Raw genomic sequence first — 26283 nt, forward strand, 5'->3', positions numbered from 1 at the left:
TTTATGTTATATAATACATTCAGGGTTAACGATTTAAAATAAAATAAAATGATATATATTTCATTGAAAGTCTGAAATTCTCGTAACAGTAAAAAAAGCAATATTTCTATATAAATAAACGTCTCAGTCTGTGTTCAATAATTTATATTATGTTATATTTTTATGATGTAATAGTGTATGAAATAGTCTCCAATTTCATGAAGTGCCATTTTAGTTAAACAATTTTGAATTCACATCGTAAATATGCCATATACATCTCTATATAAATATGTAAAATGTTTGTATACAGTGCAATAAAATGAGATCTAAATAATACGAAAAATATTTGTATTGTTGATATTAATTTGTTATTTAATTGGATTATAAATTCTAGATCTGAGATTTGAATTTTAGCGCTACATTCGACATTAGTTATTCCCGTTATGTCACTGATACTTCGGAGGGCGCAGAAGTTCGTATACGGAAAATTACATTGCTGTTAAATGCCAGCTCCACACTCCACTGTACTCTCATGTGGAGAGGGTCACGTTTTCATTGGTTTCGGAGACTGGAAAACCCGATTTGACTATAAATCGGTTTTTTTTTCTAACGGAATCCTTTGTCACCTTTGTTGGTCGTTTGCTGGTCGGTCAAAGCAAATTTCCAACTTTAGACAATCAATTGCTTTATTATGAATGTGAGAAGAATTTTTATTTGAGGCCCATATGAGATTTATAGTGTTGACACCGCTGACTGACATACCGACAATGATATTCTGCCCTTTTCTCTTCCTGCGTTAGAACGAGATAATGGATGTAACGATATCGACAAAACACTCCAGCATCGTCTCCGTTTACCGACAAATAGATAATTTATATGTCTCCATTTTAACCTTCTCCCTTTCTGGATTATAAACGGTGATGTTGATATATTAGGTTGATTATTCGGATTCAATCGTAATATTAATAGTATCCTTTCAATCATATTTTAGTGTATTTCTTTAGCTTTATGAATAAATAAAACGTATGTATGTACCTAATTGCGTGACTAGCAGACAGGTGGTAATTATTCTGTTAATTTTTAGGGAAGTTTGCTTCAGATTCGGAAGAGGGCACTAAGGCGCCGTAAAATGATAAATTATAGTATGTGCTATGTTCTACCATTGGCTCAAATCTATGACGTAAAACTAATGAAGCAACCACGCACAATAACAACAGAACGTGACTGTGTACCGTCAACTTTGATTAAAACTAAGTTATAAAGAGATCAGTGTTTTATTCACACGGGTCAATTAATTACTGAGTTTTGTGACTACTTCAAATTTTTTTTTACAACCAACAAATCAAATCACGAACTGAATTTTTGGCTTTGCATTCGTCGATCCGTAGTGCATACACACTTCACTTTAATATTCGTTGCAAGTTTATTTTTCTACAATAATCAGCGATGGATATCTCGTCTTCTTCGAATATTAATGTTTCTGGTATTTCGCATGATACTGATGGATTTTTAACCCTTCCCGTAGAATCTCCAAATTCTGACGCTTTAGGAATAAAACGCAGAAGGTACGGTACCCTGTGAACACTAAAATTTGGTTAATAACTTCAAACTTGTATTGTTACCACGTATTCAATTACAGTTCTTCGCGGACGATAAAACGTCGAAAATTTGACGACGAATTGGTTGAAACCACATTCAATCTTCAACCTCCTACAGCAGCAACAAAATCTAATTCACGATCAAGAACTGTATCTATGTCTGGTGGACCGCTAGATCTGTTGCCATCGCCTACGCTACCTAGTCCCATTCCAATCCCAGCAACAATAACGCAGTCAGACAGATGTAATCGACGTCCTAGTAGGCCCAGTGGTTCTACAGGTCCTGGTAGAAAAAATAAGAAGAACAAAAATCATCCACATTCAATTAACGCAACCAAAGACTTAGGCAGATGGAAACCAACGGATGATTTGGCTTTGATAACTGGTGTTCAGCAGACAAATGATTTGAGAATGGTATATATATATATATATATATATGACAAATATATATGACAAATATATGACAAATATAAAACTGCTCATAAACAATTCCTAGCAGTTTGAAAAAATGTTGTTCCGTATTGTTTATCCAAATGTATTGTGGTTTACGAAAAGACACATTTTAAGATTGTTTTTGAAATTTTTTCTCAGGTCCATCGAGGCACCAAGTTTTCTTGCCGTTTCACATTACAGGAAATACAGCAACGGTGGTATGCACTGTTATATGACAGTGCGGTGTCTAGAGTGGCTGTTCAAGCAATGCGTAATTTGCATCCAGAATTAATTGCCACAGTTCAAGCTAGGACACTTTACAGCAAAGCCGAAGAAGATCTTTTGGGAACAGTGAAATCTGTACAGTACCCACATAAGAATACAAAAAACAATTTTATTCATTGTATTCGTTCATTCAATAAATTTGTCCGCCTCATTTTTTCACAGAGTTCTCAACCAACGTTGGAAACGTTTCAGGAACTTTTAGAAGTAAATGCTCAAACATTCTACCCTGCACGAACAGCCAAAGCTTTGATGGCACATTGGCAGCTTATGAAACAGTATCACTTATTACCCGATCAAACAGTTCAAAGTTTGCCCCGTGGTGAGCACGTGTTGAATTTCTCTGACGCAGAAGATATGATAAACGATTCTGAACTTGTTGAACAAAAGGATGAAATGATCGATGCAGAATTAGCCATGGCCGACAGAAAAAATAAAAAAGAGATCCGAATGTTGGAAAACGAGCTTGGTAGATGGCAAGTCCTTGTCGATAGTGTGACGGGCATCAACCCTCCAGATTTTGATAATCAAACTTTAGCCATATTAAGAGGAAGGCTCGTTAGATATCTTATGAGATCGCGAGAGGTGAGGAAAGGAATCGCTTTACAGTACATATTTTATGTACATAGAATACCTTGGCAATTGGTTTTCAAATCATTGGTTTTTTATTGCACACACATTTTTTTAAACATGTAAGAACAGTATTTTAATTTTTGAAGATCACTGTGGGTCGTTCAACAAAGGATCACAGCGTTGATGTTGATTTAACCTTAGAAGGTCCAGCCTGGAAAGTATCCAGACGTCAGGGCACCATACGTTTGAGAAACAATGGTGATTTCTTTCTATCTTCTGAAGGAAAGAGGCCAATTTTTGTCGATAGCAGACCCATTTTAGCTGGGAATAAAATGAAGCTTAATAATAATAGCGTTGTAGAGGTAAGTGATTTTTAATTAAAGGTGTTCTGAGGGAAAGTGAACTTTTGCGTGCACTTGTGTTAAGTGACAGCCGTTCACTTTACACGAAATTATATATACACGAATACCGTTATGCTCAGAAATTGACACTTTATACACTATTTTTTATGCACATTGAGCCGAAAAGAACTTATTTTCATAAAACTTATAGGTCATCAATTATGTCAAAATCGCTTTGATGACAAAATTGACGGATTTATGTAGTTGGACATTACATGCATCATGACATTTTTGTGATTGTGTAAAAATGCGGAACATAGTTTTTGATAGATAATAAATTATGATATTTATATCTTGTAAAGTTGGTTTATCATTTTTGACAGAATATTCAATAATTAAATTGTGGCACAAATTTATTTACTTTTTCTGTGCATGATTACCCTCGATATATGTTTTCAAAGTAAAAACAATATGAAAGCAACGTGTAGATAAATATTGTATTGTACCGACTATACTTATTTTTTTACTCAACTATTCTAGTGAATAATTTGTTACAGATTGCAGGCCTGCGTTTCATATTTTTGATAAACCAAGAATTGATATCCGTAATACGTCAAGAGGCTGCTAAATTAAACCTAAACCCTTAAATGAGACAAAAAGTAAAGCGTGCACGACTAAGAATCGACATAATTGGAATCTCACAAGCTTATCAATCCGAAAAATTCGCATGCTGAAGTACAGAACTCGAGTGATTCGATAGAAATATCTTTCCTAGTGGATTCTATATCTAAAATAGGGTTTCAAGTGAATATTCCAAAGGGCTTTTAGTGCGTGGATAAGTGACGATGTGTGTGATTCCAAGTGAAACTTTCACTCACTTGAAGAAAATGAAAAAATTCGTAAAAACCTGAATATGGTTTTTGGGTATATACGGTAATTAGAAAATCTGTAGACTAGATATAGAAACCAAGTAATTTTCGGCAAATCTTTACGTTGTTGAAAAAAGAGATTCCGTCACATATAGTTATTAGGGAACAACATATGACGTATAATTATAAATGCATCACTCTTTCTCCAATCACAGTGAATAAAGATGTGTGTTACTTTGATTAAGATTTATTATTACACCCTTTTTATTTAGGTACAGTTTTTTTGGGTACATTTCGAATCCCAAAGGCTGTAAAGACAGCGAGTAATACCGGTGGATATTTTATCATTGATATTACAAACACCTTGCTACCTATGAGGGATTGATGATAATCGATAGTTTTAATTTATTTCGTGAGATGGCGTTAGTAGTGGTATTTGTGTTCAACATGGCGTGCGTGTTGTCGCAAGTGATTTTGATAGCCAGGTGAGCTCGCGTTTTTTTCCTATAATTTAGTGATTACGAAGCATTGTTAGTTGTTGCAAATATACGAAATCAGTGAATGAAAGTGACATTATCGTATAAATGGAGATGTTAAACCAATGATCACTACGTGAGTATTGTTTATTATGTTAAATATGTCAAGGAAGGGGGCAGACGGTCTACCTGGCAAGGTGCATTCATCGCAGGTATTACGATATATGCAGTACGAGTATATTCTCTACGACACAGGTCCACACGCAACGTTATTTCGAGACCTTTTTCATTCTTGATCGGCGAGTTGTTTCCAAGCCACGTTGTTGATCCAACTACAGCACATCCTCCGATTATTGTTTACCTTCATTTCGACCTGTTCCTAAATTCGTTAGATATTATCACTCGCCTTTTATCGTACTTATTCGAGAAGCCTTAGTGCTCGACTTTGCTGATCACTATTGTGAAAATTGGTTATTTCTTATTTTTTTTTTTTCACGAATCTATTAATTTCAAACTCATTTAATTGATTCTTTGCATGCATATCACTCGCACCAGTATCTTTTCTGTATGAAAATATCTTTGAAGATTACAAATATTAAACACTTGCAGAGTTAATTTTTTATCACACGTTTCACCATTAACACTAATACAAATTGTATCGCGGATTGGTTTCTTTTCAATAAAAACAACGATTTGGCAATCGATGGTTCCATTAAATATTTAGTTTTTCGTCCTCTTATTTTTACTATGCGAAACAAAGGGCCTGAATGTTGTTTTTATATTTTCTCTTAATTTGTTGTTTTCGATAAGCCCATCAACAACATTCAAATGCACAAATGTATTACTCACGTAGTATTATAATGTGAAATATTTACGCATTCTGAGAAAAAGTAGGTGCATATATACCTATCTCTTATCAGTCTTGATATATTTATCTACCCTTTATGCTTATTGTTTGAAAAGTAGTAAAAAAAGAAGAAGAGAAAGAAGAAAACGAAAATGTGTAATGTTTCATGTGTCACATTCACTGGACTATCTACAATGAATAACACGTAAAATACAAATCACAACTGTTGAATTACTAATTCTAAGTAAGAGTACATGCTGGTATTGCTGTATAATATAAATACATATATGCGTGGCAAAATATTAAACTGATTTAGCACAATCTTCACACAATTGGTCGAACACCTTCGTTTAATATGCTTGTGTAGCAAATAATCGCAACTGGAATTCGAAAACAATTCGATCGAATGATTTAAATTTGTTTTGTTTTGGTTAATAAAATATATTATTACAATATAGGTGGCCAAAAGTATTTTTCTGCAACTATTACATCTTTACATGATTGAAAATTTTTGATATTAAATAATTTAACGATTACTAAACCCTTTATAATATATGTAAGATCATTAGACCTAATCACAAATTAACTCGTATAGTTTTTGGCTACTATAGAGTTCCAAGACGACTGACATGAATATGTTTCTTGAATCAAATCTTTATTTCTACGATTAATTTTGCTTATCTTGAAACATAGCGGCACAACACAACTGATTTGCTTATCGACAGTATAATAACTTTTTTGCATTCTCACAAATTTATTACTATATACGTATTACTTATACTACCAACAATGCCCATACACGATGATATGAAAACGAATTTAATCTATTTCAATTGTACTGAATTTGTTTGAATTGGAGTGTATTTGGAAAGTTTCACGATTCTCATACCTTATCACAGATTTTGATGGGTTTCGTTATCTCTGTACGAACTTGGCGATTACTTAATTCCTCAGATCTGTTATTTTTTATCCTATGACCTTCAGTGTGTATTTTCATCGTTTACCAAATGATGAATATTTGAGCTGTGTAATCAGAACTGTTGTGTAATTTATAACTGGGAGAAAATACCACTTCCTTACTCAGCCAGGCAAAGATATTTACATTTTAGATCGTTGTACGCTTTATTGTTGTCAGTACATCGGTATTGGTAGGCATAATGTCAAACTTGGGTCAAAATTGATATCTATTATCACTTCTTTTTTTAATACACAGTCAAACTTTACTTCACTTTCATCATTTTGACTATTTAAATATTGTAGAATATACGATACTCTATTACTTCCTGCTCTAACCGGTGTCGCAATAATGATACGGATACTGGTATACAAAATGCAATGCATTTACAAAACATTTTGGTTTCATTTTCTTATCGAAGCAAATATTTTCTGTGTAAATTTGTTTACTCGAAAGAATTATTTTCTTGTTCACCTATTTGGTGATTCACAACTGTTGAATTTAATTCCATAACTTATGTTCGATCACGAGAACTAATTAATCACTACGTTTCATTATTATACTATTATTAACTATTGCATATTATTAGAATACATTATTGGTATATACCAAGATTAAATTATTCAGAATGGAAAACTTCATCAATAAACTGAGTATCAACTAAATCAATAAAGTATTATTGACAAACTAAAAAAACTGTGAATACCTTAAATGACATCAAAATAGTCAATGATATTCACAAGAAGATGATGCACCTTGCCGATACATCGTTGTAAAATATTAAAATTACACACTTCATAATGGCATATGGGATTCAAGTTCGTTTAAAATTTTAGATTCATTCTGTTTTTGTTAAGTATTTTTTATTAATTCATTGTGCTTCTGGTGTTAGCTCTGACCTACAACATGTATGTTTGTACCATCTGAAATATGTAATCTACATATAAAATATGCAAGAAACACCTCAATCTACATTTCAATTATGAATGGATGATTTCTATAAGCGTTTTTTGGAACTAAATTCTGAAAATTTTCCCAAGTGGGATTTACTTTACTCTTCAGATTACTCAATTAATGATATGAATAATTTAGTTAATACTATGTTCAGTATAACACTGATTTTTTTAAATACCCAGTCTTCTCAGGTTTTTTCCTATATTCTAAGGTTGAATTAACCCAATCGCAAAAATTATAAAGATTGTCAATTTAATTTATCTGAATTATTTAAAACGCGATGTAGTATATATGTATTTCAGGTAAGTAGAAGTTTTATTTATTTTTTTAGGAATACACAACATTTGAATTCATCAATGGCAGCTTGAAAGATGCACGACTAATTATATAAGAAAATTGAAGCAAGACAATGTACAATGAACTACAGTGGAAACATGCCAGACTGGCAACAATATCATTCTCCACAACTAATTGGGTCTGAAGTACCATCTGCTGGTGGTCAAAATGTAAACCACAGTCCGATTTTCGGGCCCAGTATTAGCCCGAGAAGATTGAACGGGTCCAGCTTCAGCCCCGAAGGATTGACGAAGCCCCAGAACGATGCCAATTATAATTCCAGAAATTTTCAACAATCGCCAAATACATTAAATGGGCACAATGTTCCTCCTGACAATCCTTCCATCGGAGCTACAGTGCTGATGTCAGGATGTCACAGACATTATGGGACACCTAGTCCAAGAAATACGATGATTGAAGGTACGAATGCTTCATTGGATTCCAGAAACGTACCTGTAAGTTCCATGAACGAAGTATCGGGACAACAAAATCATCAAATATCAATGAACGGACTTGCTGGGCATATGAGCTGCCCTACTATTAGTGGACCCATGGGACCAATGGGCCAAAGAACCACACCCACCGCTCTTCAAGCCCCGTTTCCAACAAGCAGCAGACAAGGACAAGGATCTTACATGCCTTGTAAAGGTCTGTGCTGTAATCCGGACACCAGTCTCAGCTATCAAAGCTGGGAAAAGTTTGGGCCTTATCCACCGAATGTGCCGAATCGTAGTGACACTGGTTATTCTGTTGATAATAGAAGATTTGGTAATGAATTTGTAAGTAGAGAACCTTTAAGCACTACAGCCTATAATGTAGATCCAAGGAGAAACTTTCCTGATTATAAGTACAGAAAAGATTCTATTATTCAAAGACCCTACGCTCATCCTCCAAGCATAATACAAAGTTATCCTGTTCAGAACTACAATTTTACGGGAGAGTATCAAAAGTATCCTGGTTACCCTGTAAAGGAATATCCTAGGGACAATTCTATCACAAATCCGCAGAATCCGGCCATACTTAAATATCAGGAACAAAGCGTTATTGTTCAACAGAAATATTTTACTAAACAAATACAATACCAAAATGGAGTTATACCAAAGAGCATCATGCCAGCCAATATGGGAGGAAATATCATATCGAGAGCACAAAATCCGTATTTTAACCCGCCACTAACCAGGGACTTTCCTAGAGACTATTCAGATAGTAATACATTGGCTAACAAGGGAATACAAACTCCAAATGCTATACATCCAACTTATTCGAAATATCAAATGTATCAGCAAAAGATTGCTATGCAAAGGTTCTCAATGGAAAATCACATGCAAGAGCTGACACGGATTCCGGGATATCAATCACAACCGAAGTATCAAGAATGTATTTTGAGGCATAAAGAATTATTGAGGCTACAGCAAAACGTTGACTACCAAAGTATTGTCCAAGGTACACCCAGAGCTGTCACATCACAGGTAAATGATGACATACCACCGATTAATCTGCAATTTGATCAAAATGGAGTCTTGATTAATTCGACCTTTGCACCTGCCGGATTTTCTAATTTACAGAGCCCAATCAATGTTCGAAACTCCAAAAATATTCAAAGTGTGACTAACCGAGAAATGGGAGCAGAAAATATGCATCACCCTGAGCAATTTAAGTCCCAATCAACCATTGAAAATCACATACAAACTCAAGTTTCTTCTTCACTGTCCCAGTGTTCGCTACCTTGTAAAAATGAAGAATCTTATTCACTACAAAAAGAATTCAAAGAAGACCAATATAATGTAAAAAAACAAGAGAGAGAGGATCTCAATGTATCTAATATCGAAAATGATAAGACTTCATCCATACTTCAAAGAAACTCAAGCGATTTTGCCGACAAACCAGAACTTGATGTACGTCAGTTTTTGGCCAACTGGGATGAATCGGAGGATGAAGATGCAGGCAACGGTAATCTGCCAGATGTTGTGTCGAGCAATTCAACATCCAGTGTTGTTCCTGAGTATGAAAGTACCAAGGTTATTTCAGACAACTCTGAAGAACCTGCAAATTGTTCAAATATTCAAGACTGTCAGAGCACAGATGATTGTGAAAGGTTTGAGGATACCCAAAATAATAAAAAATCTTCCAATTACACGGAAAATAAAACATACAAATACGATTCACAGCGCGATGGTGACATCAGTAAATCATCGGAACAAGATTTTGATACTTCTGATTCTAATAAAAGCATCATCAGAGATGAGACAGACATAAAATCTACTGGCAGTGATTATAAGGGTGAAACAGAGTTACATGTTACTGAGAAGTTGCTCGATTGCCCAGATATACATATGAGTACCAAACTACAATGTCAAGAGAAGAAATCTTTGGATAATAACAATAGTCAAGAAATTTCGAACTCGATGGAAGTTGATATTATGGTAGCAAAAAAGTCAACTCAGGAAGAGACTATAACAGCTATTAAAGAACACATAGAAACGCATAAATATGATTCTAGTGTAGACATTCATTCTGACATTGAAGAAGTATCTGAAAGTAACGACAACAGTAGGTCCAGCTATAGTGGAGAATCCTCTGATAATAAAGAAAGTCATTTTAGCAGCAACGAGGATCTGTCTGACTCTAGCAATGCTAAAAGAATGAATCGCCATTCGATTTCAAGTGTTACAAAACTGCCGAAAACAATCAAAGGTACCGAGATACATATTGATGCGCAAGAATTAGCTGCAATTCCAGTTTCACCCAAGAGTAACTCTGAGATTCTAGAAGGCTCGGATTTACAAAAACAAAGCAGCTTTGTGAATGAAGAATCACATAATCCAGATGACATAAGCTTACCAGACCTACCAACATCTGAATGTACACCAATTTCCACTACTTTAAACACACCAATCCATTCCGATAGCGAAGAATCATTGGATCCTGTTATTGATTTGACGATTCCCACCAATCCAATAGAGATTATTCAAAATAGTCCTATGTTGAGCTTCACTCATTCTCCGATAAAAATGGAACCATATGAACACTTTGACGACAATGACTTCACTGGCAAATTATCACAGGATGCTATGGACTTTGACTTTCACGCAGATAATAGTTGTGACAATGATTTTGAAAAACTGACCGACGTAAGTAGTCATACAACAGAGCAATACAATATTCCTCAGAGCAATGAGGAGACCTTTGATTCTGATTGCATTGAGGTATTGTCTGAGAAAGTAGAACAGAAGATTATAGGTGATATGCATAAATTAGAGACAAAGGAAATTGCTGTGGACAGTAATATTGCAAAGAATTTGTCTGCTGATGGAAACCAATTCTCTTTTAGCAAAAAAAATGCTGTAGCAACAAATGAAACAAACAGTAACATGGGTGATACGGATTGTGAAGTTTGGTCAGTAGTTACTGTCAGGGGCCCAGAGCATCAGATATCCAATACTACTGATCATCAAGAAGAAAAAAATTACGCAGACAAATTGCAAACTTTATCAGAATTCGGAAACAAATTATCTGAAAGGTTGAGAGGCACTAAAAGTAATTTTGAAGAAGATGCGGTGCCAGCCCCTACTGACAAAAATTATTGCAGCATAAGTAGATGGCAAAATAGGTGTGAAAGAGACGACGAAGTAACTGCATTGAATTTAGTGAAAGATGAGAATAAAGTAAGTTTAGATTCTAAGAAAATTAATGATAAAGTAACAACTTCACAGGCTGTCACATGTGAAGAGATATCTTTCAAATCTTCAGATAATAGCAACTGCGATTCTTCAGAGGAAAGCAAAGAACTATTCACATCAGCGGAACACACAGACTTATACTCGTCATCTTCAGAGGGAGATGCCATCTATACACAGACTACAGAAAATCTACAACATTTTTCAGGTACATCAAATATCCCACTAATTCCAGGGGAATATTTTGAAGAACCTAAAATACCTGTCTTACCAATGGAAGGGAATTGTTTGACAAAGATTATAAAAAATACATCACCTATAACTGATTTGGACGTTCTTGGATCTGATGATGAAAAATTAGAAAAAATTGATGAACTCTGGATGGAAGTTGGTGGTGTAGAAACCGTTGATAAAGTAACAGATGTGAACACTGACTGCTGCACAGTGCACGGTAAAATTACTAATCGTCAAAAAATTTTGGATTTAAGGAATAAACAACGGAAATTACAAAATAGTGAATGTAAGCGTCTCAAGAAGTCTGTCAAAACAAAAGATGTAAGCAAAGCATTTGGAAGAATATGGGATAACAGTAAAGAAATGGAATTGAGGAGTAACACTTTCAAAAACTCACGACTTGATGAAACATGTAGTTTGAATGCAGTGCAACAAACGATTGATCCTATAAACGAAGAAGTACGCACAGACTGTTCAATTAACACCGGAGCTAATAATAATGTAGAAATATTACCAGAGCAGCGTACTCTCAACAAACCTCCAATCGTTTCAAAACCAACAAGTCGTAAATTGTTTCGTGAAAATGATCACCTAACTCACAAAATTTGTTCAGAAAGTAGTGCTACAGAAATAATGAAATGTCAAGAAAAAGCAAATCATGTTAATGACATCGCCACAAAGCTTTTGGAAAATGCTCGACTGTTTGAGCCAGAATTGAGGAAAAGAGAGATACTGAGAAAGGACTCGACTTGTACCAATAATGTTAGCGATACTAGTAAAAAACGTATGAAGCTTTTGAAAGAATACAGAAAAATGAAAACTACAGTAAATATGGACAGTGCTAGCAACCAGTCAAGAAAAACCGAGGATGATGTAAAAAGTAATATTGTGTTGTCAACTGACATTGTAGAAGGGTGCAAACAAATTGTTGTCGCAGATGTAGCAAAAGTAGACAGTGAAGTTCTGGAAAATTTGAACGCAAACACAGTTCAAGAAGTTTCTCAAGAGTCCAATTGCTTAAGACAAAATATAAACGTGGATCCAGCAGTGTCCACTGATATTATAGTACCTGAAGAGAAATGTAGAAAAACATTGCATGATGGCGACAGAGCTGTACTCGATAAAGATAGACAAATAGATAATGATTATTATGTAAATATGGAAGACAACATCACAGTTGAAAACAGTGGGACTACCAATAATAGCAAAACTTTGAATACCATGGTTGTGAATCTTTTTGATAAAGATAATAATGAACGTGCAATAAATTTATCGAAATCATTGACTGACTTCGATTCACTTCAAACATTACATGAAAAAGATTGTGTACCGAGTGACAATCATAATTCGTATATATCAGAAGATTTAAGAAGTGATGAGATTAGAGAAATCAAGAACGGAGGTAACGAAGAGAAAAATTGTGCTTTGCCGGAATCTGTACTAGCGGTAGATAATCCACTATATACACAAATGGTAGAAAAGGATAACGATGCTTTGGAAGAGAATGATATCAAAGCTGTGGACGACAATGGAAATTCTAATATTACTTTGGCGCCTGCTAGTTTAGCCGAAGAGCCTACTTTGAAGGAGCATAATATGCATGAAACCGATCGACAATCAATAAAAATTACTGCCGATGGTTGTCAACCTGAGAAATTTTCTCCCATTCCACAAAAAATCCAAGAATCGATAGACTGTACCAAAAATCCGGACCAAATGGTTGATAACTTTCTTGCCTGTGAAAATTTGACTGCAGCTTCCGAAAATGAAAGCGCTGAAACCGCTGAATTTACATCAAAACACAATGGACTTTCAGCATTGAACAAGTCAATGACTGAAAATGAAGAACAGAATGAGAAACATGATAATGAAATAGTAGATCGAGAGCTTTCATGCGATTTACAGAATCAACATAGAGATGTAGTTTCAGATTCATCATTTGTAAATAACGAAAAATTGACGAAATCAGTGAGCAGTTTTGATCAAAGTAAGGAAACTAGTTCCTCCAATCCTGCTCGAGAAGAGGAGACTACTGTTGACAGTCATCAGAATTTATTGCCACGTCGGACTAATCTTTTAAAAGCTAGAGATACTGAATCTACAGAGAAATGTACTGATACATCACCATGTCAAGAAATAAAAAATGCTCACATATTCTTAGCAGAAAAGATAGAGGGGATGGAACGTGAGCCGAATATTGTTAGCAACAGTTCAGTAATCCTTAAAAAAGTTGTCACCAATGATTTTCTCAAAGAATCACCAATGATGAACGAGGACGCTGAATATAGAAGGTACTCTTTGAATTTAAACAAACCTCTCCTGGAAATTTCTTCAGAACAGTCGATAAAATCTGAAAATCCACAAAATAGTATTTTAAATGACATCAATTTACCTTTGGGGACTGATAGAAGTATGGAGACAATCAGTACAAGTTTGGAGGCCTTTGGATTCGAAAATTCTTTCAACTATGATTTCAACAATTTTGATGTAGCACCAAACATTGATGAGGTTGTGGAGAATGATCAAAGCAATACTTGGAAATATTCGAAAGCACATTCTCGGTTTGAAGACTGTGAGCGTTACAAAAACCCTGATAATTGCATCAATCCAATTTTATCAAGTTTGGAATGTTTGGATAATTTAAACACAGTTCCCATTTATACAACTAAAGATGGCAAAATCACATATAGCCCAAATCCAAAATTCACATACAGAGCATTGATCATGGAGGCAAGAGAAAGAGAAGGGTATTCAGATACACGTGAATCGTATTCCAGACATTCCAGAACCCCAGAAAACCTCAGTTATTCGAAAAATCAAATCTCGTTTCGCAAGAGGAAAAGTAGTAATGGGTACAGACACTCCGGGGGTTATACTAAGAAGCATTATCTGGAACACTACGAACCAAAAGAACATGGTGAATCTTCAACGACCAATTCAATCGAGCCATGGAATAAGAGTTGCTTTAGTCGTAACAAATACCGTCATCAACCGAGAGATCGAAAGTCTCATCATTTTCCGCACCATAATCTTGTTTCACAGAAAAAGCACGATACTCAAAAGATAACACAGGAAATATCATCTAGTAAATATAAGCTTCGGGAAGGTTGTACTATCCTTGAAGATCGTCATAAACAGAAAAATGAAACTGTAAATTCTTTCAAACGGAAAAATAGGACAGAATTTGAACAATCAACGGAACAGTCTGTCTCTGATCCTGTCTTACTTAGAAACACTCGAGATCTGAATGGTTATCAAAATCCTACAGAATTTGCTCAACCACAGCAAAGTACAAGTAAAACAACATCTATTAGAAAATTCAAAAATTGTGGAAAACATGGCAGCATTGAAGAAAATGTGTCCGATTTGCAGCACGGTGATCAACCAAAAGATCTTCACAAAATATCGACACAAAAATTTGCTTCTGAATCTGATAAAAATAAACATATAAGTGAATGTACTGCAAACGTTGTGTCATTAAAATTAGAGCCAAGAACATTCAGTCACCCACAATACATTGAGAAAAAAACCATGGATTTCAAAGTGAAACAATTAGAATTTAGCTTTTCAAAAATAGAAGATAAACCTTTCAATGATCAGTACTTATCAGAAATTCCAAGCAGAAAATTAAGTGAAGACGTAAATGATGAGTCAGAAACCACCGATCAATACTTATCAGAAATTCCAAACAGCAAATTAAGTGAAGACCTAAATGCTGAGTCAGTAACTAACAAATTTCGCCGTAAGGAAAACAAAACAAATATGCTGTACGATCACGTTGATGGATTCAAAGAGAACACTGAAAATTCAGTTGTTCAACGAGAAAGCTGTCTCGCAATAGATATACCCATGAAACATTTATTCGATGAAACCAAAGAAGTTTACCATGAAAAAAGTGAAGCAAACGTACTGTATGATCAAGTCAATGATTGGAAAGGTGGCTGTGAAAGTTTGGCTGTTCACCATGAGTCTTTTCTTAAAACGGATGTACCAAAGGAAACTTTACTAGATAAAACCAAAGAAGTTCACCATGAAAGAAACAAAGAAAATGTGCTTTGTGATCAAAATGATGATATTTATGAAACTAGAACCTCAAATATATCCAAAAACAAACTAAATGACTTAACTTTTTCAGAGAGTGAGTGCGTAATTTCTTCAGGTTCTGTAAAATCTCCTAAGACGATAGAAAAGTTGGAAGAAATTGATCATAACTTGAAAAACATAAATAGCACAAAGGATAAGGCAATTATTAATGGCTCACACATTGAAGATGAAACCTGTTTGACACCATTTGAAGTCATTTCGGCCAATAAAGGTTCTCAAGAACCAAAGGTTGCAGAAATATCAGAAATGCAGAACAAAATTGGACCGAAAATGAGTTCAAATACAAAAATTCAAAACTCTCCAGAAGAAGCTAATTCTAATCAGCCCTTGAATAATGCAGACATTCAGACCAGCTTAAATTTTGTAGAACATTGGTCATCGGAAAACTCAGATGTCGACCAGGAACACACGTTGAACAAAGACAGTCATATTGATAATAGACTTGAATTGAAAAATGGAGATTCCATTAATGAGGCTCGAGGTAATCTTGAATCTGCCAAATCGAATGACACCATTTTTCATCGTCCAGAATTATCAGGCAGCTCACAAAGTGAACAATATCCTATAGAATTAGAAAAGAAGGTATCAGAAGTAGAATGTAATGAAATCACATTAAAAAATGAAAATGGAATGCTAGTAAAAGATTGTGCGAAAGAACAAGTTGATAGCCACATTATCAAAACGAAATCTGAATATGAGAACATAACAAAATCTCAACCGCATTTTGAAAACTATATCACATATTCGCCACTAAGCGAGAGCCCAGAAGACGCTAAGGCAATTCCAAAACTTGTGATAAAGAAGACAGATAGTTTGAGTTGTAAAAATATATGCCCGACGTCAGCTGTACTACTGCAAGGTTTAGGTACTGAAAAAATGTTAGGCAAAGACGTCAAGAATACTAAGGCCTCTGCACATCCTAAAATACCAAAAATATTGATCAGAAACGCCAAATCACGTCCTAGTACACCATCAATAGAAGAAATATCTGAAGAAAAATGTTTCTCTCCATGTAATAAAGAAGATAATAAATCTCACAAAGTGAAAATACTGTTAGAAGAAACGCGATCTACAAGTCCTACTGCAGCATCTCATGCAAACAATCTACATACCGATATCACAGAAAGTAAAATTCCGAAGATCAAAATTAAGCTGGAAGATAGGCTATCAAAAGTAATTATTGAAAATGTTATTACGGAGCCCTGTGAATCAAACGAGGATGCTCAAAAAATCATTCCAAAAATGAAAATCAAAAAATTAAACGGTACGCTGCGACAAATTGTGGACACTAAGATATTGCCTGTTTCTATTCCTCGAATGTTTATTTATACAGAGTTAGAGAATAAGAAACAAACACGGACTATTATGAGAGAAGATCAAAATGAATGTAGCACGTTGGGTGAAAACTTTACGTCTGTTGCACCAAATTCTATCCTAAGTAATAAAAAATTGATGAATGATACTGAATTTAAAAGAATTCCAAAACTTAAAATAAAAAGGCAAAGCTCAGGATGTTCTGTAGAGTTGGAAAGAAAAAGACACAACGTGAGTCCTGTCCAATCAGAAACAAAAAAGGTTAAAAAATCTCTGAAATTAACGGAATCCAATGATAAAAAGCCTTCTAGCAAATCATCTGTATCTTCCGAACACCAGGATAGCCCGAAGAAACAAGATAGTTCTGCCATTGGACGGTCTCATCAGTTGAGTTGTTCTGAAATCGACGAGTATGCATCAGCTAATGATTCCTCTGGTAAAATAAGAGGTGATCAATCAAAATCCACAAAGGGAAAAATTTCTGTTGGTCCAAAGGAAATACCGAAAGTTATTATCAAGAGAACCTCGCCCAGCGCAGAATTTAAATGTGAATTAAGCAAAGGTCGGCGAGATGCGATAATATTGAATAAAATGTGGCAGCCAGAAGTAAAGCTTCAGCGTTCTTGGGTATTAGATTGTATGGCCAAAGATTTGAATTTAAACAACCTAAAGCTTAAACTTGCAACTCCTGGTAGCTTGAAAAAGAAAAGTTTATTACAGAAAAGGACAGAAATTAAAGCTATGCATGTAGCAAATGATAATGTCAACAAGATTTGTAGTAAAAATAAATTGTTTAGATCCAAGTCAATGTCTGATTTGGTATCTGAGCAAGGACACGCCGGAACACTTGTCGATTCTCATAATAGGCAACTGAAGCAGACAAGTGTTGTAAGTTTACCGATACATTCAAGTACTCGTAAGAGATGCAAGAGCGATTTGGGTAGTATATTCACGAAACATTCAGAGAATTTAGAATTCGAAAAAAAATTAAGGTACAATTATGATTCACACAGAATACAATTAATGAAAAAACATGAGCTCATCTGTAAAGATGATGTTGAAAATTTTTCAAACATTCAATCAATGAAAGAATGTCAGGTATTCACTGGAAATCATGAGAATATATGGGATCCAGAAATAACATCTGAGAAATCATGTGTTTTCCAAAATCACAATGAATCACTGAATCATATAAACACATTCAAAATCAATCCAGAGAAAATTCTAGATGAAAATATGAATTCAAAAAGTGAACCCTCTGTACTGGAAAAAACCCCAATATTAAGTGACAAAACTTTAAATAAACCTTCTATCGATTCGAATCTAAACTCGAAAATTCTTACAAACAGTTCGACATCTAACTTTGAATGTAGCAAAAATGATAACGAAGGCGTTCATATTCTTGCAAGTTGTTTCAGTGCGACAGGTAAACAAGAAGTTTCAGAAGACACTACACTGACAAAAAATTCCACTGTTAATTCTCTTCAGAGGCATATCAAAATTGGTACAAACATAAAAGAAATGCGAAGCACAATTATTGAGGATTGCAAAATGGATTTGACTCCGGTCGAAACTGAGATATTGCAAAATAAAGGCATATATTGTGATGAAATAAACCAAGCCAGAACTGTCATTGACGATATCAATATACGTGACCATTCAATAACTTTGCGGCATGTGATGTCAATAGAACCAGTTGTTGATATTCCGAAAAGAAATTCAAAAAACTGTTCTTATAAAAATTCCATGAAATTTACAAATGCTTCGCAGATCGTGGATCCTGAATCTATTGATTGCGTGTACAACATAACTAAATTAAATAATACCAACAACTCAGATGACGATGCAAATCAAGGGCATAATCAAAATTATGTTTCTGAAAATCTCATATCAGACAGTGCTACAGAGGAGCAAAGGAAAAATTCTGTCCTTAACGAAAACGTACTTAAAACACCTCTTAATCTCAGTAGCACTTCAACAGATTCAAGTACTGAATATGTTCAGAATCCTGAGATTGATACTAACCTGAATAGCAGCCTAGGTAGTGCAACTGATGGCGATGAATATTCTATGATTAAAGCAGAATCTTTCGAAGCAGCTCAAACGATAAGTGAACCAGTATCAACTTCGCCAAGCTTTAGTCGATATGAAATGGAAATCCCCATGTATACAGATGCAATCAAGGACAATGAAATGTGTTTGTACTCCGAGGATGCAATCCCTACACAGTATGAATTAGAACTAGAGCTTACAGACACTTTGGCTCATGATTCTTCAGAAGTACCAATACCTGAAACTGGCAACTACGACAAAGAAATTCCGTATTATTCTCAAGATGAAACAAATGAAAATGCTCAACACTTGCCTAATATTTTAAGCACTTCTGGAAATATTGTAAACCTCAATGAAACAAAATCTGAAAGTGCTATGCCTGAAAACAACGAGAATAATTCTGTCGAAGTTTGCTCCATAAAGCAACAAGAAGAGCCGTTAGCACATCCTGATGACGAAGATGCAATTTCACGCAGATATATTGGTAAACTCAATTCAGATAACAATGGGCATACGGAAAGTGCTGTAGGATATGATGGGAACATAGAAGAATCTTTTTGTCATTCAGATTCATTGGTAAAAGAAGTTCTTGCTGCTAAGGAGACATTGAAAAGGTGTCTTGCAAAGAATAAAGATGAAAATAGATTTAAACTCAAATCTAGACCAAAAACAGCTGCTGAAAAAAAACAGGGATTAAGTTTCGACGTCAGTGCGCTACCTGTTTGTAATGAAAGTCTTACTACGCTGTCAACTTTGCCAAATGGTTCTAAACTAATGGATCAAAATGTTGATACTACCAATGAAAATAAATTCCTTCAGATTCAAACCAAGACCAAGATTCAAATGAACACAAATAAGTTAGATAGAAAACATTCCAAAGGTAGTAAGCATAATTCAATACAAAGAAAATATTCCAGCTTTCTTCCAAATGTAGCGCAAAAAAATGGCAGCATTACACAAATGAAAGGATCTTTAATTCCGAAACATAGTTCAACAGATAATAAAGGAAGCATTGAACCAGCCGAAGACGATATGACCATATCGCTAAAAAATTCAAAGTACTTGATGAAAAAGAAATCTTTTTCAGAGACACATAAAAAGATACCTGAACTTATGAATTCCAAAGATAATAAATGTAGATCTAAGATGTTGAGGCATGACCTCGATTCAAAATGTGTTGGAAAATCCAAAATCGGTCTGGAAAATATTACATTACAAGAATCCAGCACAGATTTTGTTCAGTGTAAAGAAAAATTAGACACAGCTAAACCTAAGTACAAATCATTGAAAACCTTATTGGATCAAAATTTAAAATCAGTAACGGACAAAACAAAATTTAAATTTTATAAGATACCAAAACTTACAAAACCGACTCATCGTGAAAGCCAAAGATTGACTGAAGAACTTGAAGAGTCACAGAGAAAAGAAGCAAGAATGCCAATATTAGAACCTCAAGTTGATATAAACATGGATATTGATATCCCAACCTTCAATTTTGGCCGAGAGATGTCAAGATCGCCACCTGTCATAACAATTCAGGAAAGTGTAACTCATTATGAGACAGCAACTTCAAGTTCCAGGGATGACTTATGTCAGGTGTCCTCAAATAAGGAAAAGGAAATCTTGTCAAGACAAGAAATAATGTTTACTGATCCGGAGACACCGGAGGCCATGTTAACGCACGGTAAAGGAACAACTGTTGCTGACATTGTAAATGATATGGCGTATCACGAAAAAGTGAGTAAATGTTACGATTGCAAAAAACTACTATGAACATCTTTTTTTGTCACAAGTTTTTTTGTTGTAAATTTTACCAACAATTGTTGAAAACGTTGAAATCCACGTATACTTGGTTCCGGTGAACATATGAATTTAATGCTTCATGTTTTTTTTCAACAATCATACACCACTATTCCATTTTTGTTATTTTGTTGTAGGCGATAATAAAACATAAACGATACTGTACGCTATGCGAAAGGTGGTTCCCAACTGTTACAAGATATAGAAGACATTTAAGTGGATATCAGCATCGCCACACGGAATTAACTCAGAGAAGAACGATACACGCACTGTTTACTCTCTTCACTGGGAAACCATGTCCTAGATTACAACCACCTGGCGTTGTAAGGATTGATTGCGGACCAGGAGAATTAACGCCTCTACAAATAGCCGTACAGGTATATTTCAGTCATTAAATTTATTCATTTTCATGTACTTCTTTAGAAGCATATCAATATTTACATAATTACTCAACTTCAACGAAGTATGTATTTGATAAAATTGTGGCCTCAATTATCAAACAATACCGCATTTCCCAAATTCAGTTGCAAAACATTCGCTGAGCTACCAGCTATAAAAACAGGAAATTCCCATACCTATGGGTTATCAATTCTTGCTGTAATGGAAAAAAATGTATCTGAGCTCGAACATATTGATTTGAGAATGCATGCAAAATTTATGAATACATGGCCCGGCATTTGTGTCAGTATTCCGTACTTTATTGATCATTCTACCTTGTGTGGTGTATATATGGTATGATATTACTTGTGTCAGTTAATGTTTGTAAATAATAAGTTCTATGAATATTGATTATTTCTCTCTCATTATCATTACTGGCCATCGTATTGCGTGAAAATTATTATTATTATAAAACGGCAGGGCGTAAAATGGTAAGTATGTTTTGTTTGCGAATTAAATTCTCTCCTGCATACCTGAAAGGAGTGAAATTTTTTAGCTTAACTGAATATGTGTATTCATAGCATAAAATAGCAAAGTGAATCATTCATAAAGCAATCAATAAGACTGATTTTACTTTTCAGGGAGTAACAAAGGAATCCAGAAAAATGGATAGTAATATTGAACAGCCAACAAATGGTGATAAGTGAGTTTAATGGCATTAGATTAATTACCGGGGCATTAATAGAAGTTAATAATAATAAATGCGCAGTTTCCTAATACGATTGGCACTATTTTTAGGCATCCTGCGTTTTAATGGTAAACTTTTGACTGGTTTAAATTGAATTCCGTAGAATATTAGTCATCATTTCATATTTAGTTTATTAGCCAAAGATATTAGCAAAGCATACATTTATATTTTAATTGTGGTAACATAGTCTCTAGCTGTATAAATGATGTTACATTTGAACCATCTTTTATTAATGTATACATATAATTAATCGATCAGCTTTTATTTATATCATGCAGGTATAAATTACCTGTAGATTGTATACAGCATAAAAAATATATATGTACATATATTTTGTTCCAATTACTTCTGAAACAGTTTCACGTAAAATAACGGAGCATATGCTTTTGTATCATAGATTTGATATTGCTCTATGCATAAATAATATGTGCAATGCTGTACTACCGAAATATTTCAGTGCAAAAGATGTAGTCATCACAAAAGAATAGTTCAAGAGTAATTTTAGTATATATAAACGCTCAATTCTTCGCGTCAAGTAGTTCGTATTTGATACATCATTCTTAGCTATGAATAAAATTTATAGAAATTAATATTATAGGGATCAGTGGCCTATGTTTGTTTAATTCCGAACTATACCGCCGATAAGTCGATGATTGAAGCTAAAAAGAAAACATATTTATCAATTGCATGTGATCTCATCTACGTATATATACATATATAAATGTACATACGTATGTAAATCTATATGTATATATATGTATGTATATGTATGTATATTTACAATCATTAAATCGAACAGAATAGAAGATGAAATATAATTCACCAAATAAGACTATAATGTAAGTAAAATTAGGTAATATCGGAGAAGACGTTAGTTCCTGGCTTAAAAAAAATAGAATAATGCTATTAAATTATGGTGTTAAGGTTTTACAGGGTTTATACTTGTTTTCTTTCTTATTCGATATCAATTTATTTATATTTATTTTGTTTTAACATATAGTGATGGGTCAGAGATAAAAATATGAGATTGCAAATTTATGCAGCTATAAAATTTGCTGAATCTTATTTCAATACTTAGGTATATTAACACAGCACGCGAAAATCGGTGTCAGAAAATATACAAATTTTATCTGTTTTTATGGATAATGATGTGAAATTTCAATCAGTTATTTGCTATTGGTTTAAAAAAGTGGTGAAACGGTTGATCACTCGGTTTAGATGGGTAATTTTGCAATACCGATAAAACTTTACCATTGAATGTGGAAATGACCGGCATCATAATTTTTTAAATAACCTTATGAGGTCCTAATATTTTTCTTTTCTGCTTATTTATTTTAACACACAAGTAGATTTATCATCTTTGATTTCCTAAGAAAAAAATCTTGATGTACTACTTGCACTTTAGTTCAAACAAACAATTTCTTAACTTACACGGTTTGACTCGCACGAGTGCCTTAAATACACCTAACAGTATTCGTCGACATATTATATATATGATATGTGTATGTATATACCATCATATATGTATATCTATATCGCGTTGTGTGTTCTATGTGCCTAAAATTGGAAAAAATCATATATGCATTGATAAAACAGTATACATACACTATATATATAAAAATAATAATGGGGAAAATAGTGAACTAAAAAAGTGGAGTGATCCTATATTGATTTGTATATTTGTGAACAATTTGTTACGTTTAGCATGCGTGAAATAAATATCAATTGTTCGTACTGTTGTGTACATCGGAGAAGGAGGGGAAAGAAATGATTCGAGATCATAATATACTTAGATTAAATATTATCAAGTTATATAAGACTATTATATTATTTAAGAAAAATATTTATATATGTATACACACATATATGTATGTGTACTTTATATATATATATATATATACACATACATATCTTATATACGACACTTGTGTTATATTTTGAGGCTTACATTGTATATTATATGTAAGTATTGTACAACTAGACAGTGCATTTTAATGATGTCCAAACAGTGTTGCGTGTTAGCAACAATATGGATACGTTTACAGATTTAGAGTACCTTAAAGAATTCCGCAGGCATTTTATCATATAACATTGAATAGCCATGGAATTGTGCTTTTCTGTTACAAAACATAAGATTTACTCTGATAAAATAGTTCAAGTTACAAGTGCCTACACGTATAAAATTGTACATATAAAAATCGCCCAGGGTCAGTGTAACTTATCTCTATAAAATATTTAACGAAATATTACCATCAGAATCATTTTTTAATATTCTACCGGGCTGTTTGATCAATGATCGTGCCGCGAAAACAATGCTGAATTCGTATAAAAATTCTATCTGCAGTAGCACTCTTGGAATTAATATTATTAGGTGCTCGAACTTTTATAAAATTAAATGTGTTAGTTTACGGTAACTGCAACGTTTTGAATGATAATTCAATGGCCAGCTAATCAACTAAAACAATAACTGAGATTTAGTTTGGTAATTATAAAAATAGAAAGGTCATTTCACTTGCCTATGCAGTGATGTAATACTTATACCTCTACAAGTAGCTGTAACATGTTCAATTTAATCGATTTTGTTGTAGTCCTCTTAAAAGTACTAAAAAAGGAAATTACGTTGAAATAATCTGAAACTATGCTCTGTAATTTCAATATTCTTCGGCTATGAAACGTGTCAATATTTCAGTTTTATTTTTATGTTGAAGATGATGCGAAACATAAGATTACTGAAACACACGTACAGAAAAGTTATCACACTAATTCATCCTAAGTCAAATCATGTTACCCTTAAGCATGTTAAGTTTTTGTTATTTCATACCCAACACTGATATAGTCTACATATTAACTATTTACCTTTATATGCAATTTAAAAAAAAAATAGCGGAAAAAATTATTTGTTTTCATAACTTTTACTCCATTCCTATACGAATAAAAACTATCAGCGATTTATACGTAGTATAATAAAATGAAATATATGATTAATTTATACAGTTTTAAGGAGTTCAATAAGTTTTAATTGAACAACGTGTTGTTTTGCTTTAGAAATTTATTACATTAAAGAATTTTTATTCATAAAGTAGTCGTTATTCCACTGTCATATTTAGGTGTATATTATACATACAGTTATGTAGAGAGTTTTCCTATTTAGATATATTCGTACTACCTGCAGTGTATGTACCAACTATATATTACGTTGTTGATTATAAGTTCTGGTTATGTTTATAAATATATTGATTATAAAACCACAAATTTCTTTTTCCAACTAACTAGTATATATGTATATGTTGAATAACGTGTGCATAGATAATAATTTTTGGGTATTAAATGTATGGGTTTCACTATACTCGCCAAATACTTTTTGCCTTCAGCTAAATATAGAAAATCCTCTAATCATAAAATCGTGTGTGTGATATCAAGACTTGATTGTTTCTTCATTTCTTTTGTTAATGTTGACCTGTCGCACTGTTGAAATAAAAAAAGACATAGTGTAAAATAAATTACCATGTTGTAAATGTCAAAAACCTTATTACATGAATGTTATACATTACATTTAAAAACTTACAATTAGTTGCTATTTCTGAAGTTTATTAAGTTGACAATCCGTACGGGAGTTTTGATTTAACAGGTATAAAATAAGAAAAAATGCAAATTTTTAACAATCGCAACAGACCGTAGTACTGATAAAATTATTTACAAAAAGAACAGAATTGAAACTCGTCGGACGGACGGTCGCATGTCGTGCCAACATGGCACAGCTGTCAGCAGGATTCTTATGTTGACATCGGTTTGTAAGGAATAACGATGAAATAGGATCCAGCACGCAATATACATGAACAAAATCTATTGCAGGTCATTGTTAAGTTACGTCATTTAAATACAACTAGGTGAGTAGCCGTTGTGCACCAAAAGATTGTTATTAAGTAGGAATGAAATTTTCAGGTTAAGTTTGTAAACAGAACGGTAGGTGAAAAGTCTGAAAATGCTAATTTTCAATGAGTTAAAAATTAATAAACGAAGCAATTATCTTTTTCTGATCTCTATTTTTTCTGTATTGTTACTGTAAAATCGGGTTCACCTGGCGCGTTTTTCAAAACCGTAGACGAAAGTCGACGTGCCTGATTTTGTGCAATATTTTGAAACTAGGACCAACATCGGTATTTAAAAAAAAAACAGGTCTTGTTTAACCGATGAGCCCAAGATTAAGATTCTCGAGATGCCAGTTCAAAATAAAACAATCGATGCAGTAATATCTGGGTAAAATTGATCAATTTCTATTTCCAAAGTCAAGCCTTCGCTCCATCTTATGTTCTGAAGTTTACTTCCAGTGGTAT

General features: G+C 33.7%; 2 protein-coding genes and 2 long non-coding RNA genes across 4 annotated transcripts; 2 read left to right on the forward strand and 2 right to left on the reverse strand.

The window, feature by feature from the left end:
* Window positions 1-1164: 1164 nt before the first annotated feature.
* LOC124307879 (microspherule protein 1) lies at window positions 1165-4314 on the forward strand. The gene is made up of 6 exons (XM_046770037.1): window positions 1165-1544; window positions 1619-1991; window positions 2169-2369; window positions 2457-2876; window positions 3011-3226; window positions 3763-4314. Exons 1-6 carry the CDS (start codon window positions 1426-1428, stop codon window positions 3850-3852), a joined length of 1419 nt encoding a protein of 472 aa, XP_046625993.1. The 5' UTR covers window positions 1165-1425; the 3' UTR covers window positions 3853-4314.
* Window positions 2934-6166, reverse strand: LOC124307926 (uncharacterized). Its single transcript, XR_006908889.1, has 2 exons — window positions 4740-6166; window positions 2934-3185 (listed from the first exon to the last, which is right to left on the reverse strand). It is a non-coding gene; the product is annotated as an uncharacterized LOC124307926 (long non-coding RNA).
* On the forward strand, window positions 4494-23442 carry LOC124307774 (uncharacterized). The gene is made up of 4 exons (XM_046769834.1): window positions 4494-4686; window positions 7638-20760; window positions 20961-21200; window positions 21843-23442. The coding sequence occupies exons 2-4, from the start codon at window positions 7723-7725 to the stop codon at window positions 21906-21908; spliced, it is 13344 nt and encodes a 4447-aa protein (XP_046625790.1). The 5' UTR covers window positions 4494-4686; window positions 7638-7722; the 3' UTR covers window positions 21909-23442.
* Window positions 23443-25321: 1879 nt separating this feature from the next.
* On the reverse strand, window positions 25322-25634 carry LOC124307930 (uncharacterized). Its single transcript, XR_006908890.1, has 2 exons — window positions 25515-25634; window positions 25322-25414 (listed from the first exon to the last, which is right to left on the reverse strand). It is a non-coding gene; the product is annotated as an uncharacterized LOC124307930 (long non-coding RNA).
* Window positions 25635-26283: the final 649 nt, after the last annotated feature.

The sequence above is a fragment of the Neodiprion virginianus genome, chromosome 1 (genome assembly GCF_021901495.1).
Source record: "Neodiprion virginianus isolate iyNeoVirg1 chromosome 1, iyNeoVirg1.1, whole genome shotgun sequence".
In the NCBI taxonomy this organism is placed as follows: domain Eukaryota; kingdom Metazoa; phylum Arthropoda; class Insecta; order Hymenoptera; family Diprionidae; genus Neodiprion; species Neodiprion virginianus.

Excerpts from the sequence above, each read along its gene's own strand:
- LOC124307879 (XM_046770037.1), top strand. The coding sequence starts at position 1,426 with ATGGATATCTCGTCTTCTTCGAATATTAATGTTTCTGGTATTTCGCAT. Across the intron at positions 1,545-1,618 it reads TTAGGAATAAAACGCAGAAG|TTCTTCGCGGACGATAAAAC; the intron begins GTACGGTACCCT and ends ATTCAATTACAG. Across the intron at positions 1,992-2,168 it reads AGACAAATGATTTGAGAATG|GTCCATCGAGGCACCAAGTT; the intron begins GTATATATATAT and ends ATTTTTTCTCAG.
- LOC124307774 (XM_046769834.1), top strand. The coding sequence starts at position 7,723 with ATGAACTACAGTGGAAACATGCCAGACTGGCAACAATATCATTCTCCA. Across the intron at positions 20,761-20,960 it reads ATATGGCGTATCACGAAAAA|GCGATAATAAAACATAAACG; the intron begins GTGAGTAAATGT and ends ATTTTGTTGTAG. Across the intron at positions 21,201-21,842 it reads CTCTACAAATAGCCGTACAG|GGAGTAACAAAGGAATCCAG; the intron begins GTATATTTCAGT and ends TTTACTTTTCAG.